Source organism: Sturnus vulgaris, chromosome 13, assembly GCF_052056855.1.
Source record: "Sturnus vulgaris isolate bStuVul1 chromosome 13, bStuVul1.hap1, whole genome shotgun sequence".
NCBI classification, from domain to species: Eukaryota; Metazoa; Chordata; class Aves; order Passeriformes; family Sturnidae; genus Sturnus; species Sturnus vulgaris.
The window spans coordinates 7,301,042-7,315,263 of record NC_142255.1 but is presented as its reverse complement, the minus strand read 5'-3'; the positions used below and the strand labels follow the sequence as shown (position 1 = coordinate 7,315,263).

At 40.9% G+C, this 14,222-nt stretch overlaps 1 protein-coding gene across 13 annotated transcripts in view; it reads left to right on the top strand.

Annotated features, from left to right (window-relative positions):
- Positions 1–14,222, top strand: part of TCF12 (transcription factor 12) — a 160,462-nt gene that overhangs the window by 140,409 nt on the left and 5,831 nt on the right. For 5 of the 13 annotated variants that reach the window (XM_088172494.1, XM_014873978.2, XM_014873979.2 and 2 more), the window contains 6 exons: positions 2,143–2,216; positions 3,140–3,211; positions 3,961–4,167; positions 10,852–10,966; positions 11,777–11,948; positions 12,891–13,123. In XM_088172494.1, coding sequence (XP_088028620.1) covers positions 2,143–2,216; positions 3,140–3,211; positions 3,961–4,167; positions 10,852–10,966; positions 11,777–11,948; positions 12,891–13,123 — 873 coding nt within the window. The remainder of the gene's footprint in view (positions 1–2,142; positions 2,217–3,139; positions 3,212–3,960; positions 4,168–10,851; positions 10,967–11,776; positions 11,949–12,890; positions 13,124–14,222) is intronic. The other 8 variants (XM_088172496.1, XM_014873988.2, XM_088172495.1 and 5 more) reach the window with 6 other exon arrangements.

Here is a 14,222-nt window from a genome sequence, read left to right as displayed (position 1 = left end):
CATTCAGGAGGTTTGGTGGGTTCTGAGGATGCAAAGCCCTCTGCAGCTCCGAGTGTGTTTGAAAGGGGAGCCAGAGGATTAGTGTTGGGGAGACTAGGGGTAGGAACAATACTGCAGTGATTGCTGTCGGTGACCCCTGTAAATCCTAGCACTTGCCTGGCTTATTTGTTTTTTAATGCTGCTGTGTTGGTGCTGCACTAAAAGCTGCAGTTGTTAATTGCAGGGCTTCTGGTGCCAGGATGCTTTTTAACATAATTGGTGGATTTCATGCACAAACTTCTAGGAGGGGGAGTAGAATGAGGCAAGCAGGAAATCGGTGCCATCTGGCAACCTGCAGCCATGGAGGCAGAGTGCCACCGCTCGGGAAGAGCCCTGCTGGCACAGAGGTGTGACTGAAAGCTGCAGGTTGCACTTGGGTTGGCCACTGCATAGGAGTTGGTTATTCCCTCCCTTCTTTTCTTTTTGTCTCCTTTGTGAGACGTCCCACTCGCAGTTTATTCTGGGCTCACACTATAGAAATAGGATCTTATTTAGTTAAACCCCCCAAACAAACGAGTCAAGCTTTCAGTCTGTTTGCTGCTCACCTGGCCACCTTCCTGCTTAATCCTGAGCTGCTGCTATGCTGGAGGGACTGCTACTCCGAGTTCTGATAGCAGGAGTGCTCCTGGCCACAGTCCTGTCTCTAAAAATGGAGCTCTGATCAGGGAAAAATTTGAACATTATGTTGAACCAAAATACTCCATAGTTTTTTCATTAATGGCTGTGCAAAAATAAGTGGGACTCCAAGCATTATTCCCAAGTTCAGGAATGACAGCAATGCAGACAGAGACTACAGGTCCAGACCCAGAGTAGCTGTGTGAAATGAAAATGGGTAATTATAAATTTACTCTCTGAATTCTTTGTATTATAAAAGAGAATTCCAACACAATTATGGCAGCTCTGGACTTTCATAAAATAGGATATTGTTGTTATTTTTTAATTAGAAAGGAAATATTTAGGTATTTTAATAATTTTAATAGCTATGCAAGCTGTACTCTTTTTGTTAAATAAAACCTTGTCTTTAAAAGGTAACTACTTGCAGCTCTCTGAACAAAGGAACTGTAATGTTATTAAACCTTTTCCCAGTTTTCCAGACACACAGCTCTGGCTGTTATTGAAAGAACAAGCCCACAGGCTCTTCCTTTAATGAGCTGTGTTGGATTGTATATCCATAATTTATTAATGTAATTGCTTTATTATTACATTTGTATGGCTGAAAGGAAGCTGTCTCTAATGGCCATAGAATTTCATGTAGTATCTTTATAAAAGATGCATTATTAGTTGGTGAGAAAAATGCATGTTGTACTACTTCAGGCTTTGTGTTAAAAGTACTTCTTTATTAGTTATTGCATTTCACATCTAATTATTTTTAAAATTTACGTGATAATTAGATATATTTATGTCAGATTAGAATGCCTATGTATTTGAATTTTCACTGTATAGGTAATATGAATTTAATTGTCAATTTGTTGCACAATCAATGATTCTTCTGCTGATTTACCTTAAGTATATTTGAAATACAAAATGGAAATTACTTAGGTATATTTTTACTCTTCTAAATTTGGAATGCATTGTAATCTAAAATGGTATAGTTTACAACTAGACAAGATGAAGCTTTTAGATCCAATTTTAAGTTTTCATGTTTAGTAGAGAGGTGTCATAAAAATGATTCTCCAGTTATCCTTAGCTTGGTGTCTATTTGATTACTTTAAATATTTTTGTTGTGTATTTTAACAATATTAAAAATACACCTTCATATACTGAGCAGAATCTGAAGAAGAATTCAGCAAATCTTTTATGGTGACACAGGCAGAAGCAGGTATTTCAAACATGGTGTGTGTGTACTTAGTCCACTTTTTAACGTTGAAGTTCTTTGAAGATGTCACTGCTTTTGTCACTGACAATGATCTAACCCTACAGATGCCAGGATATGAAAATTATCCCTCAGTAAGGCAGAATGAAGGAATTTCTCCTCCTTTGTATACCCATATGTTAGCTTACCTTTATGCAGAATATGTTGGGTTTAATTATGTTGAGAAATACAGTCTCTGCTTCCCAGTTCTGCCGTGTAAATCTGTGCACTAACCTAGACAATTTTGACAGGTGCCAGTCAGTGGTCGAGGAGTGGAGGACAAGCCCCCTCATCTCCCAGCTATGAAAACTCTCTACACTCCTTGGTAAGAATTGCTGAAAGCAACATAGTACTTTTTACTTCGGAGTTGAAGGCTTGGTTTTGTATAAATCCTGCATATCATTAAAGGAAACAGTAGGATAGCATTACAAATGAATTCTTTGCTAACAAATGGCCTGTTCAGTTGAACAATATAAGACGTGCAGGGTGTGTCTTTCACCATCTGTTCCTTGGGCATCAGGCTTCTGTGCTGAGGACAGCTGGTGCTAAAGCGCTGTTATGAGATTCTGGTACCTTTTCACAAATCCATAGCTAATTCTTATCTAAAGTTCAGTCTGGAGAAAGATAAAGACTTCATGCCTCCGCATTTACTTGTCCTTCCCCCTCTCTCCCTCAAATGGCAGTCTCTAGGGCTTGTTTGCATTGCACTGCTATTAAAGTATTAATACATTTTGTTTGTATATTATTTGTTGTGGGGAATGTTCCTTTATTAATTAAACATTTTACAGAAAAACACACAGGTAGTAATCTACAGCATTGTAAATTTTCTTCTTTTGAGGATTCAGCAGAGGATTTCAGTTACTGACTTCCTTCTTACGTTTCCAATACAATATTGGGAAGGAAACAGGGAAAATCTGAGGGAAGGTTTTGATTATTTGCTTAATATTTCTAGTTTCCACAGATGTAATTTCTATTTTTTTCTGTCTAACAAGAATAAATTTTAAGTTAAATCAGATTTCTTTTCTTCAATATTTTTGCAATGAAATATAATTGTTATGTACATCTTAGAATTCTAACATAACTGCAGTGTTAAATATTAGCCTTTTCTTATCTTAATATAATCAGATCTCTGTTGCATTAACTTGACTAACAATTTATTGCTGACATGCACATCAGCTGTTTCCTCACCTCTTTTTTGAATTAATCTTAACCTGTGCTTTGCTTCCTGTTCTGTCTTGACTTTGCCAGAAAAATCGAGTTGAACAGCAACTTCACGAGCATTTGCAAGATGCAATGTCCTTCTTAAAGGATGTCTGTGAGGTACTATTTCACTTTAGATGGTGCCTTTTTGTGTTTCAATTAACGCTTCCTTCGGATTCCCCATTAAAAACTTAAATTAGTGTAGTGTATGACCCATCTTTTGACTCCAACGTCCTGCTATTTCAGTTTCTAGAGCTGCAATGTCAGAATTGGTTTTGCTTTGGTTTTTTTGTTTTTTTGGGGTTTTTTTGTATTCCTCTTAATAAAAGAAAGTAATTAAAAGAAGTATTTTAAGACAGACTTCGACAGTAATACAACTTGCTTCTATTTCTGAAATTCCTAATCTCTTTGAAGGTCCATTTTAAAAAATAATAACTTAGAGTTTTGTCCAGTTTTTTTGTAATACAGATTCTCAAAAAACTACTGCCTCTCTTAATTGTTTCCAGCATGGTGAGGCTGATTTTATGATCATTCTTTCTTGTCCTGCATTAGCTTATTTTGTAGCAATTCCTTTTTTCTTTTCATGCCATATAATAGCAGCTGAGTAACATTAACCTTTTAATAAGCTTCACTTTCAAAGCTGCCACCTATTTGAGGATTGAATGCTATCTTGAACAAAATCTCCAGATAATATTTTCTTTTTCCTGTTTGTTTGTAGTACTGGTAGGTGCTCTCAAAGTCTTTTGATACTATTTTGATACCACATTTCATCTTGTATCTTTAATACCTCCGAGCTAGACTCTGTTGTGGTGTGGGAGCAGGGGATTCATTCAGTAATGGCTCTTGCTGCCCCTCTTGGCTCCCCACAGCAGTCCCGGATGGAGGATCGCCTGGACAGACTGGATGACGCCATCCATGTGCTGCGGAACCACGCCGTGGGGCCTTCCACCAGCCTGTCAGCTGGCCATGGAGATATCCATAGTTTATTGGGACCATCCCACAATGGGCCAATTGGAAGCCTGAACTCAAGCTATGGAGCATCCAGCCTTGTAACAGCCAACAGACAAGCATCCATGGTAATGATGTTACAAAACATGAGTATATTTATGCAAAGCAACTGCAGCTGATGCACTGAAACTATTGTAGAGCCTACTGAGGTAGAACTGGGCTGTAAGACTAATATTTATCAGGAAGAAACCACTTGAGATTTTTGTGGAGGAAAAGATGGCAGACAGCTTGCACCTGCTATGGGTTTCCAATTAGAATGTTGGAGTGGGGGTGGGCAGAAATGAGGGGGAGGAAAGAGATGGGAAAACTTAGACTTTGGCCTGGTCAGTGGCCCATAAAATCCTGCTGTGACCATATGCAGAAAGCTGAAACTTTCTGCTGAGAGCATTTCAGCTTATACATGCATTTTTTCCAGATGTGTAATAATTGGCAGAACCGTTTTCTCCTTGAAATGGTGAATAGGGAGATTGAATGGGAAAAGCAGTCGAGAAGGACTGAATTTCAAGTGTTCTGGTCTGGAAAAGCTGTTTATTGTAAATTGGAACTAGTCTTCAATAGCAGATGCTGGCAGAGGACTGGGAGGAAGCTGTTGGAATGTGGAACCATAGTGTGCGCAGGCTCAAAATTTAAACTTTTTTTTCTAAACAAAAAGGAGTTTGAGCACAGCTGTAGTGTAAGTAACAATGAAAAGGAAACTACTTTCAGATTAGTCCCCAAGAAGGGTGAAATAATTCAATCCATCTCTTTTAGTTTCTTTAAAAATGTGAACCGTTCTGAAAAAATGTAGTTGAGCTTTTTATAGATTAGAAATATGCTAAAAGCATTACACAGTAAACGAATCTATTTGTAGCATTGCTCACTTCCCTTTTTCTTCCTTTTCATTCCACCCTTCTCAAAAATGCTTAAAGGAAAAAGAGCTTTTAAAAACATGCTTGTTTTAGTGGTGCCATGTGTTTGCATGTTTACAGCGTAATTTTAAAGACCAGTTACATGCTGTGAAATTTTCTGTTATAAAACAGATTCACAGCTGGGTACTATGTGATCAAGGCAAAATTTCACCTATCATCAAAATAATTAGGTACCCCAATTGCTGAAGGGTTTGTATTCTATAAAACAGAATTAGTTCCAGGCTCTCCCATTCGCACGTCACACATCCATTTATATTAATTTCAGGACCACTGCAGTAAACATCAAAAAGAACTGGTTGCTTTCTATAAGCTGCGTGTGTTTGGGGGCTTTGGGGAGGGGGTACTTTCCAAATGCACAACCCACTTCAGCTTTCTATACCAGTTCACAGTAACTTTTAGTAATGAAAGAAGTGATGCATAAGAACTTTTGAATTTTTTTGTAGTACCTACTGAGATTTAATATTTAAAGAATGTTTTTAAAGTTCTACCATGTTCTGGGGAAGACTGAAATTTAGTCATACAAAACAAAACTTTTTTCCTCTTTGGTCTTGATGTGGCATAAAGTGAGTGACTGAAACTGCAGTGACAAATTTTTTCTGTGACTTGAGGAACGTTCTGATACTGCTAAGCCAGACACAGTCAAATAAAAGTAGTGCCAAAACGTACGTAAAAATCTCAGTTTCTCTTTTAAATAAGCAATGGTAAATATTTTATCAACTCAGTTTTTATTAAAATAGGGGACAGTGGAAAATGACTCTCCAAAATGGGCAGAAGTTCTTTGATCTTCACTAGTTTAATGTAGTTGTGCAACTACCACACATCTAATTTATCATCTGACTATTTGACCGACAGATGCTTGTCTGTTAGAAATAAACTTAAATTAAGAAAACAAACAAAAAAAAATTGCCTGTACATTTCATCCTCACTTGGTGAAACGAGTTTGCAGATCAGTTTTGCCTTGAAAAGTGAGTCAGCTAAAGAATTTCTTGGATTGACCTTAATTCTGTTACATCAGAATAATTGGCTCCAACAGAAGGCATCCTGTTGTGGCCTTGCCCAGTCCCCAAAGAGCGCCCTTTGACATCATTTGCAATTGCAGGAACTCAGCACGACTTAGGATGGAGTCCTGAAATAGGTACAGAGCAGGGGCTGGCACATCTGGCTGTGGTGCACACTGAGTGCTTTATTAGTGATGACTGCATTGCAGTAATGCCCCCCAGGTATAAGGGCTAATTCTTCTTCAATAATCAATTAATTACAAACTCTTATTTACTATTGGGTTGGCGTTCTTTTTAAATAGTAAGTAGGAGAGCAGAGGATTTGACACATGACCTGAACTGTAAGATCCAGCCTTCACTCCAGATTTAAATACTGCTTTACTTAAGATGACATCCAGTAAATTTTAAGAAAATAATGAGTATTGGGCTAGCATAGTGAGAAATGTCAACATTGATAACGGTGATTACCTATTTTTGAAGTTTTGTTTGACATAGGGTCAAGAAATATTCATTGGAATTCAGCACTAAATGAAACTTCCTTGTTGAAGGAGGGTGGGATCTTTACACAAAACATTTTTGCTCTTTAAAAAAAAAAATAGGAAAAAAATTTAATTTCCCTTGAAGATGATGATCTTGGCAGAAGGAGCTAGGAAATGAGTAATTTAACTCCTTTTTATGTAATTAGTGTAACCAGGCATGGTTTTATTTTAACATTTGCTTAATTTTTGAGCCAGATTTATTTTACAACTCTAGTTGACTTCATTTCCTGCTTGCTCTGAATGGTCTTGTTTTCTTTTTAGCTGGGCTGGCCATTAGACTTATTCAAATAGATTTTTAATATCTCAAACTCATCAAATATTTGCTAACTGGCCTTTGAAGTTGATTTGTATTTTATTTCATGTATTATTGAAAAGTTAAGAAGTAATACTTTTTGTTCTTATTCAAGCTGCTTTTTATTTGTCATTGTAATACAATGGAAAAAGAACAGCCTGAACTGATTAAAAATAAATAAATAAAAGGCCTGGAAACTCAGTTAAGGATGAAACTCAATCCTTAAGTCAGAGGGTTTTTTCAGGTATAACAGGAATCTAGGAAAATTGGTGATCTCCCTCTTTGTGCCCTGTGCCGGCTACAGTAGAAGCACGAAAGGGCAGTTAGGCAGCTTTGCCAACACCAACCTCTGCTCTTGCTCAAATCCTTCCAGGGTTGCTATTTCCCTGCAGAGATTACGCTCCCACTGAACAACTCTGAGCTGTGTGAAGTGTAAAATTCTTGATTACAAAGCCCTTTTCATTGCCTTAATTATGCACACCTTGGCTAAAATGGTTTTAATGACCATAGCCAAACTGACCAGCCTAGTAGGGCTTGAAAAGTTCTAAGACCAAGAGTGGTATTTTTATTTTCCAGTTCTCAAAAGCTTTCAGTGCTAAGTGCTCAAAATGAATACTCAACTGAAGTGTGAGATGCAGAACCAATATTAAAGGACAGAGATGACCTTTCCCCATGCGTCACTCTCGGTTCTCCTGCATGCAGTTGTGTGTCATCACTGCCCATGATTTGTCTAGTTTTTATTTAGTTGCCTAAAATACTTAACTGATTTTCTGGTTTCAGATCCCAAATGTTACCACTAAAATCAACTGAAATATGTTTTGTCCTCAGGTTTGGGTTTTTTTTTTAAATTACAAGTGCCAGTGGGGCTGCAGATTGTCCTGTGTACCGAGTCTTTCTTGAAATGCATAGAAATGAATACAGTTGACCTGGTAAATTACAACGTAGTCGTGTAACAGGACTTTTGTTTTTCTCAGCCTGGGGTTACTGAAGGGTAAGGTTTTTGTGATTGCACTGGATGCCCACGTGTGTTGTGTTGGCATTGTGTGCAGGAAGCAGGCAAAGGGCAGTGATGTGAGCACGGTGATACCGAGCGCTGTGCCCACCCTGGTCACTGCTCACAGCCCATCCCGAGCGCTGTGCCCGCCCTGGTCACTGCTCACAGCCCATCCCGAGCGCTGTGTCCTCCCTGGTCACTGCTCACAGCCCATCCCGAGCGCTGTGTCCTCCCTGGTCACTGCTCTCAGCCCATCCCGAGCGCTGTGCCCGCCCTGGTCACTGCTCACAGCCCATCCCGAGCGCTGTGCCTGCCCTGGTCACTGCTCACAGCCCATCCCGAGCGCTGTGTCCTCCCTGGTCACTGCTCACAGCCCATCCCGAGCGCTGTGCCTGCCCTGGTCACTGCTCACAGCCCATCCCGAGCGCTGTGCCTGCCCTGGTCACTGCTCACAGCCCATCCCGAGCGCTGTGTCCTCCCTGGTCACTGCTCACAGCCCATCCCGAGCGCTGTGCCCTCCCTGGTCACTGCTCACAGCCCATCCCGAGCGCTGTGCCTGCCCTGGTCACTGCTCACCGCTGTGTTCTCCCTGCACACTGCCTGCGGTGTGGGCAGAGCCCAGCCTTCCGTTTGTCTCCCATTTTGTGTGCCTGGGAAGCTTCGAGCTTTGCCTGGGAGGAGAGACCATGGAAACAAGGCTGGATTAGCGCCGGAGCGAATGCATTAACTCCGAGTTAGTTCGCTGTGGAGACGAGCTGCCGCGAGTCCCGCAGGCTCCGGGGGCCGGGGCCGCGGCACAGCCCCGCTGCCGGCCCGGCAGCTGTATGGAAATGGGCACCGCTCGGCAGCCGCGGCAGCGCCGCGATCCCCGCGCCCGCACCGGGGCACGGCGGGAGCCGCCGGCGGCTCGCTGCCCCCGGAGCTGGCCCTTGGTGCTAGGACAGCGCCTGGCTGGGAATCGCTTATAAATAATAGCAATAAAACACGTCGAAGGCTCGTTTGTTCCGAGCGCCGCGGAGCTGATGGCCCCGGCCGCCTTTCAGAAGAGTTAAAGGAAGCCCGAGGTTGTGCTCCATTGAAATGCAGATGGGGAGAGCCCTTTCTCTATGCAGTGCGAGTCCAGGGAAAGGAGAGCAAACTAACGCGATGTTTAAGATACTTGAATCTTTGGTAGCTTGAAGAAGCCACCGGTCAGTTGAAACTGTAGCAAACAGAGCTGTTGGCCTCTGCATGGGATGCAGTGATTTTCAGCAAGTCATTTTATTTGGGTTTTTTTGTTTGCCAGATTGGATTTTCTGGTATATCATAGGTCACAGATAAAAATCAGTGTTATAGTCAGTTTTGTAACATTTTAGCTCTTAAAATTTCTGTGTAAATCCTGTTAATCTAAATTGTATGTTTTTAATTTGTACATCTTGGTTTCAAAGGTTTGGAGCATGGGCTTGAATTCAGGTTTTATTTCTCATCTATTCTCTGCCTTTATCAGAACTGATTTGCTAATCTATTGCCTTTAGATTAGCTCTAGATTTGAAAGTTGCCAGGGTTCTGGCAGCTGCTATGTTTGTACGCAGCTTTAAGAAAGTTTTGCCATTTTTAAGAAGTAGATTTTGGAACAAAACTGGCCCTGAAACAATTAATAGTCTGTAGCTTGAATAAAAGCACCCTCAAGTGTTAGGACTAAGCATGACCAGAAGAAGAAAATAAAACACACAACCTGCAAGGCAGAATTAGGGAAAGACTCCGTTTTGAAAAGTTCAGAGTGACAATGAGCTTCATGTTCCAGTTACAGAGAGTTTTGTCTCATAGGCTGAAAGACCCGGGCTCAGCTCCTTTCTCCCGGCGAGTTCATGACTCCTGCAGGAGCTGGGCCGACTGTATCCAGAGTAGAATTTCTCACAAACAAAGCCTATTACACGCAGAGGAAGATAAAATATACTTGAAATAGCAACAGATATTCCACAGTATACAAGAGGAGATTTTCTGCAGAACAATGGATACAAATAGCAGCCCGGAATGACCTGATATTAGCTGTGTGTTGTTGAGGAGGGGTGGTTCCCCCTTTCTTTTTTTGTTCCTGTGCATTAGCTTACAGGAACAAGTGTATATTAAACAAAGGATAAACTTGCATAAGGGTATTTATCTCTCTCTGGGTAAAACCCATACTAAGACATGAAAGGTAAAAGCTGCATTAATTACTCAAGAGGGATTCAAAGCTCAGCAGTTTACTAGGATTGAAGGATTTATTGAAAAACAGTGGTTCTCATGTGTAACTCCAGGCAATAAACCTATTTAATTAAAGGCTTAATCTTCTAGTTGACATGTTTGCTACTGTTCCAATAAAAAGCTTCATCTGTAGCCAGTTTTTGTAACTATACAAATAATAGTAGAATCCCTTGTCTTTGTTCATTTTTAACTGTTTAATTGTATTTTGTTGGTTATATTATAAATGTTTAAGGACTTTTGTGCCTTTAGAAATCAAAAGCTTTAAGTGGTCTGTGTTCCAAATTATTTAAATACAGGCAGTATATCTTTACCTCTTTTTTTGTGAACAAATATTTTTTTAATAGAAGTTGATGACAGTATTCTGTATTGAGCAGCAGAACAAGTTGCCTCTTCAGGTTGGGTATGCACACTCAAAGATGTCTCACATAAGTATCTTTAATTCAAGTTTATGCAAAATTAGAATTTTTCAAGACTCTTCATCTCAATGCTTGCTGCTCAGAAATTAAATCATGATGTATTATGAAGGAATGGATGAGAAAATAGGTGGTAAGAATAGTTATCCACCTGGATTATTTTATTCCAAGCAGGGTTAGTCACTGCTTGAGTCACGGCCCAGTCCAGTTAGGTGTAATCAAGTGTTTCAATGTAACAGCATCAGTCAACGAAATGTTTCTTTACTCAGCGAGAATTTTAACTTGGGCCTCGAATCCAGTAAATACTTTCAGTGTTAACTTCTGGTTTTGGACGATTTCTTTGAATCACATCTTTAATAGAAATCTTTGCTTTGCCTTGCTTTAGGTTGGGACTCACCGGGAAGAAGGTGTCAGCCTCAACAGCAACCATTCAGTTCTTCCCAGTACAGTTTCTGCTCAGAGCACAGAACTAAATCATAAAACACAAGACAGCTACAGAGGTAACTTTCCAGGCTTTAGTGCTGGACAGGGTTTGCAGTAGTTCAGAGCCAGTGAAGCTGTAGATCTTGGTAAAATGGCATCAGTGCAAGGGATAGGGGCATAGATAATGTTGGAAAATAAAAATTAATAACAAATCTGATATACCACCACTGTTAGGGACTCCTGCAACAATTTTGAGGGCATCTCTCAATTACTCCAATATAATTTCAAGAGAAGGCTGCATTATAGCCATGTCCCTCCAGCTTAAGGGCCGTGATCCACTTGCAGAGCTGCAGCCATTTCCCAGTCAGCCAGGAGAGCTATGGAGTGGGCTGAGACCAGAGTTCAGCACAGCCAATGGAAGGAGGTCATTCCAGGCCCGTGTTTACAGTTCCTTCCATTTCTAGCTGAAGAAGTAAACTGCTGAAAACAGAAGTCAGCTCCTTTATTAGCATACTAGCACCATTTAGGGGTGTTGCATATTCAGCCTAAACCCAAGCCTCCATGTCAGTGCAGCTCTGCCCTTAAATTTGCAGCCCAGACATGAGGTGCAAATTTCCTTACTGCACTCAATGTCCTTTTGTCTTAAACAGTGTTTTCCTTAGACTGAGCTGTTACCAATCAAGCTGCTCTGTGAGCTGTGATTGCTTTATAACCCATGACACATGTCCAAGTACAGCAGTGTTGCCAGGATTTCTTTTTTCTGTTAGTTCTTCCTGTTGTCTCCCCAGACTCATGCTCGTCTCTGGCCCCTCACTGCCATTATCTGCTGAGGTTCTGTGCAGTGTTTCAGTGCTGTGACACTCACTCTGCTCTCTGGTTGCTTGCAGCACTGTCAGGTGGCTTACAGAGCCAGTCTGTCGCTATCGGTCCAACAGAAATCAAGTCTGAACATAAGGAGAAGGATGAAAATATCCATGAACCCCCCTCATCAGATGACATGAAATCAGATGACGAGTCCTCCCAGAAGGATATCAAGGTCTCATCCAGAGGCAGAACAAGGTGTGTTGCTGACATAACCTGGAGAAGCTGTGCTTTGATAATGCTCAGTACCATGTTGTCCTTACATTTGATAAATTTATTGCAAGGCTTTTGTGTTACTGCAGTGCATGCACCAACAGGCAGCTGAAAGGGAGAAAGGTTTATGGTATCTGTATATTTAAATGCAAGGTACAAAATTTGCTGGGAAGTTTGCATTCCCTTGTGCTAGTGCCATGCCTAATGTCTGCCTGTATATGTAAGCAGCAAAAGATTGAGCACAGAGCACGGGACAATGTCAGAAATTAGTGATGCTTTGTACCTGGCCCAGGGCTGCCCTTCTAGATGTGAGTTTGTGGCAGTGGAGAGCTCCAGCTCCTGACCTGGGGCCTGAGGTGAAACACTGTGGCTAAGTGTCCTCTTGAAACACTCTGTGCCCTCCCAAGCCACAGACACAAAACTGGAGCTGACACTGGGTAAATGCTTCTGGGTCTGCCCGATAGGCCTGATACAAGCATTGAAATTTGAGGTAACAGTAAACAATCAGAATTTTGCAATCACAGGCAGCATAATCTGTGTTAACACATGTTCAATGGCATTTTAGTGTATTAATTTTAGTAGATTGGCAGTTTTGCACAGTTTTAGACTAAATTGGATGAACCTATATTAAAAAACTTGACATTATTTGAGGCACTTCAAGAATTCTAAATATAACTGTTTAGCTCTACCCTGAGTAGTAAAAGAAAAAATAGTTCTAAAATTGGCCAGTGTTGTCTTTAACAAAAGTAAAATTTAAATAAGCTCATGAAACTGAAAATCCTTGAATGCATTTTTGTATAAACTGATGTATTGGAAAATAGCAAAAACCTTATTGGAAATTACTGAATTCTTCACCTACAGCACCACGATTACTTGATTGAAATACCAGCGATATTTCAAAATCCTGTTACGTTTCCTTTCTTGCAGCAGTACTAACGAAGATGAGGATTTAAACCCAGAGCAGAAAATAGAAAGGGAGAAGGAGAGAAGAATGGCAAACAACGCCCGGGAGCGTTTGCGCGTGCGCGACATCAACGAGGCGTTCAAGGAGCTGGGCCGCATGTGCCAGCTGCACCTCAAGAGCGAGAAGCCGCAGACGAAGCTGCTCATCCTCCACCAGGCTGTGGCAGTGATCCTCAGCCTGGAGCAGCAAGTGAGAGGTCAGTGGCCTGGGGCTGGGGCAGCTCTGGGGCAGCTTTGTCCATGGAGCACTGTGGGGCTCTTGGAACCTGCTCAGCCAGATGCACGAGCTGCTGAAAGTGTATTTGCTGTTGTGTAACGATGCTGAAGTTTCTTAGAAAAAGCAAAGAATTACTTTTTAAAAAAGGGGAACAGAGTGAGTCTGAGGTTTGTACTTCGACCTTTCTTTTTCCTCTTCAGTTAGTCATCTCTTCACTTAAGTTTTCAAGGCAGATTATTTTAATTAAAAGATTGATACTTCTTGCTTTAAATTGTAACAAGCACTTATTTAGTGGTAGAAAACAATAAGAGATCGGTTTTAGGATGAACTCCACATAATTCAAATGTTAAAATGCAGTGAATTTATTTGTGTTTTCTTAAGTTTTTGCACTAAACATGTACTGGGGAGGGAGGAAATTTCTGCTCTAATTGAATCAGAGCTGGGTTTGCACGAATCTTCTTTCTCTGATTCCTTTAAATTTTTTCAAGAAAGAAACAATAGGCCTGCTGGTAGGTGCAGAAGGAAAACTGCTTTGTGCCATTCATTCTCATAAGGAGAGATGGTTCTAAGAATCACGTTTGGTTCTTCAGCTCTTCTGTTCTTGTGAGTTGGTGAAGCCACGGTTAACTTTTAATCTCCCTGTCTACTTTTGTCAAAGACATGTTGAAGTTCTGGGGTACCTTACTCGACCTTTTGGTCAGTCCTGAGTCAGACTGGATGGTGGCTGGGAGGCCCTTCCAACAGAAATAGTCTCGTTCTGTGGAGGAGGCACTTCCCGAATGAGTGTCCTCGTGTTTTGCTGTTTGGGACTCATTAGCAGCCACCTTCCTTAGTGTCTCACTGATGGAAGTGTGTCAAGGAAAAGTCTGAGGTGTGGATATGTCAGTGGCTGTATTTGCTCAATGCACTACATCTCTGAATCGCTGATGTCACCGAGTGCTAACAACGTTTTATTTTTGCGTAGTTCATTTTACTTCCTTTTCCTCATTTGTTGCTTGTATTTTTCACAGAAGATCCAAGCAACAGGAGTTTATTGAAAGTGACTAAATAACTAACTTAACGCAAACTTATGTACTTCA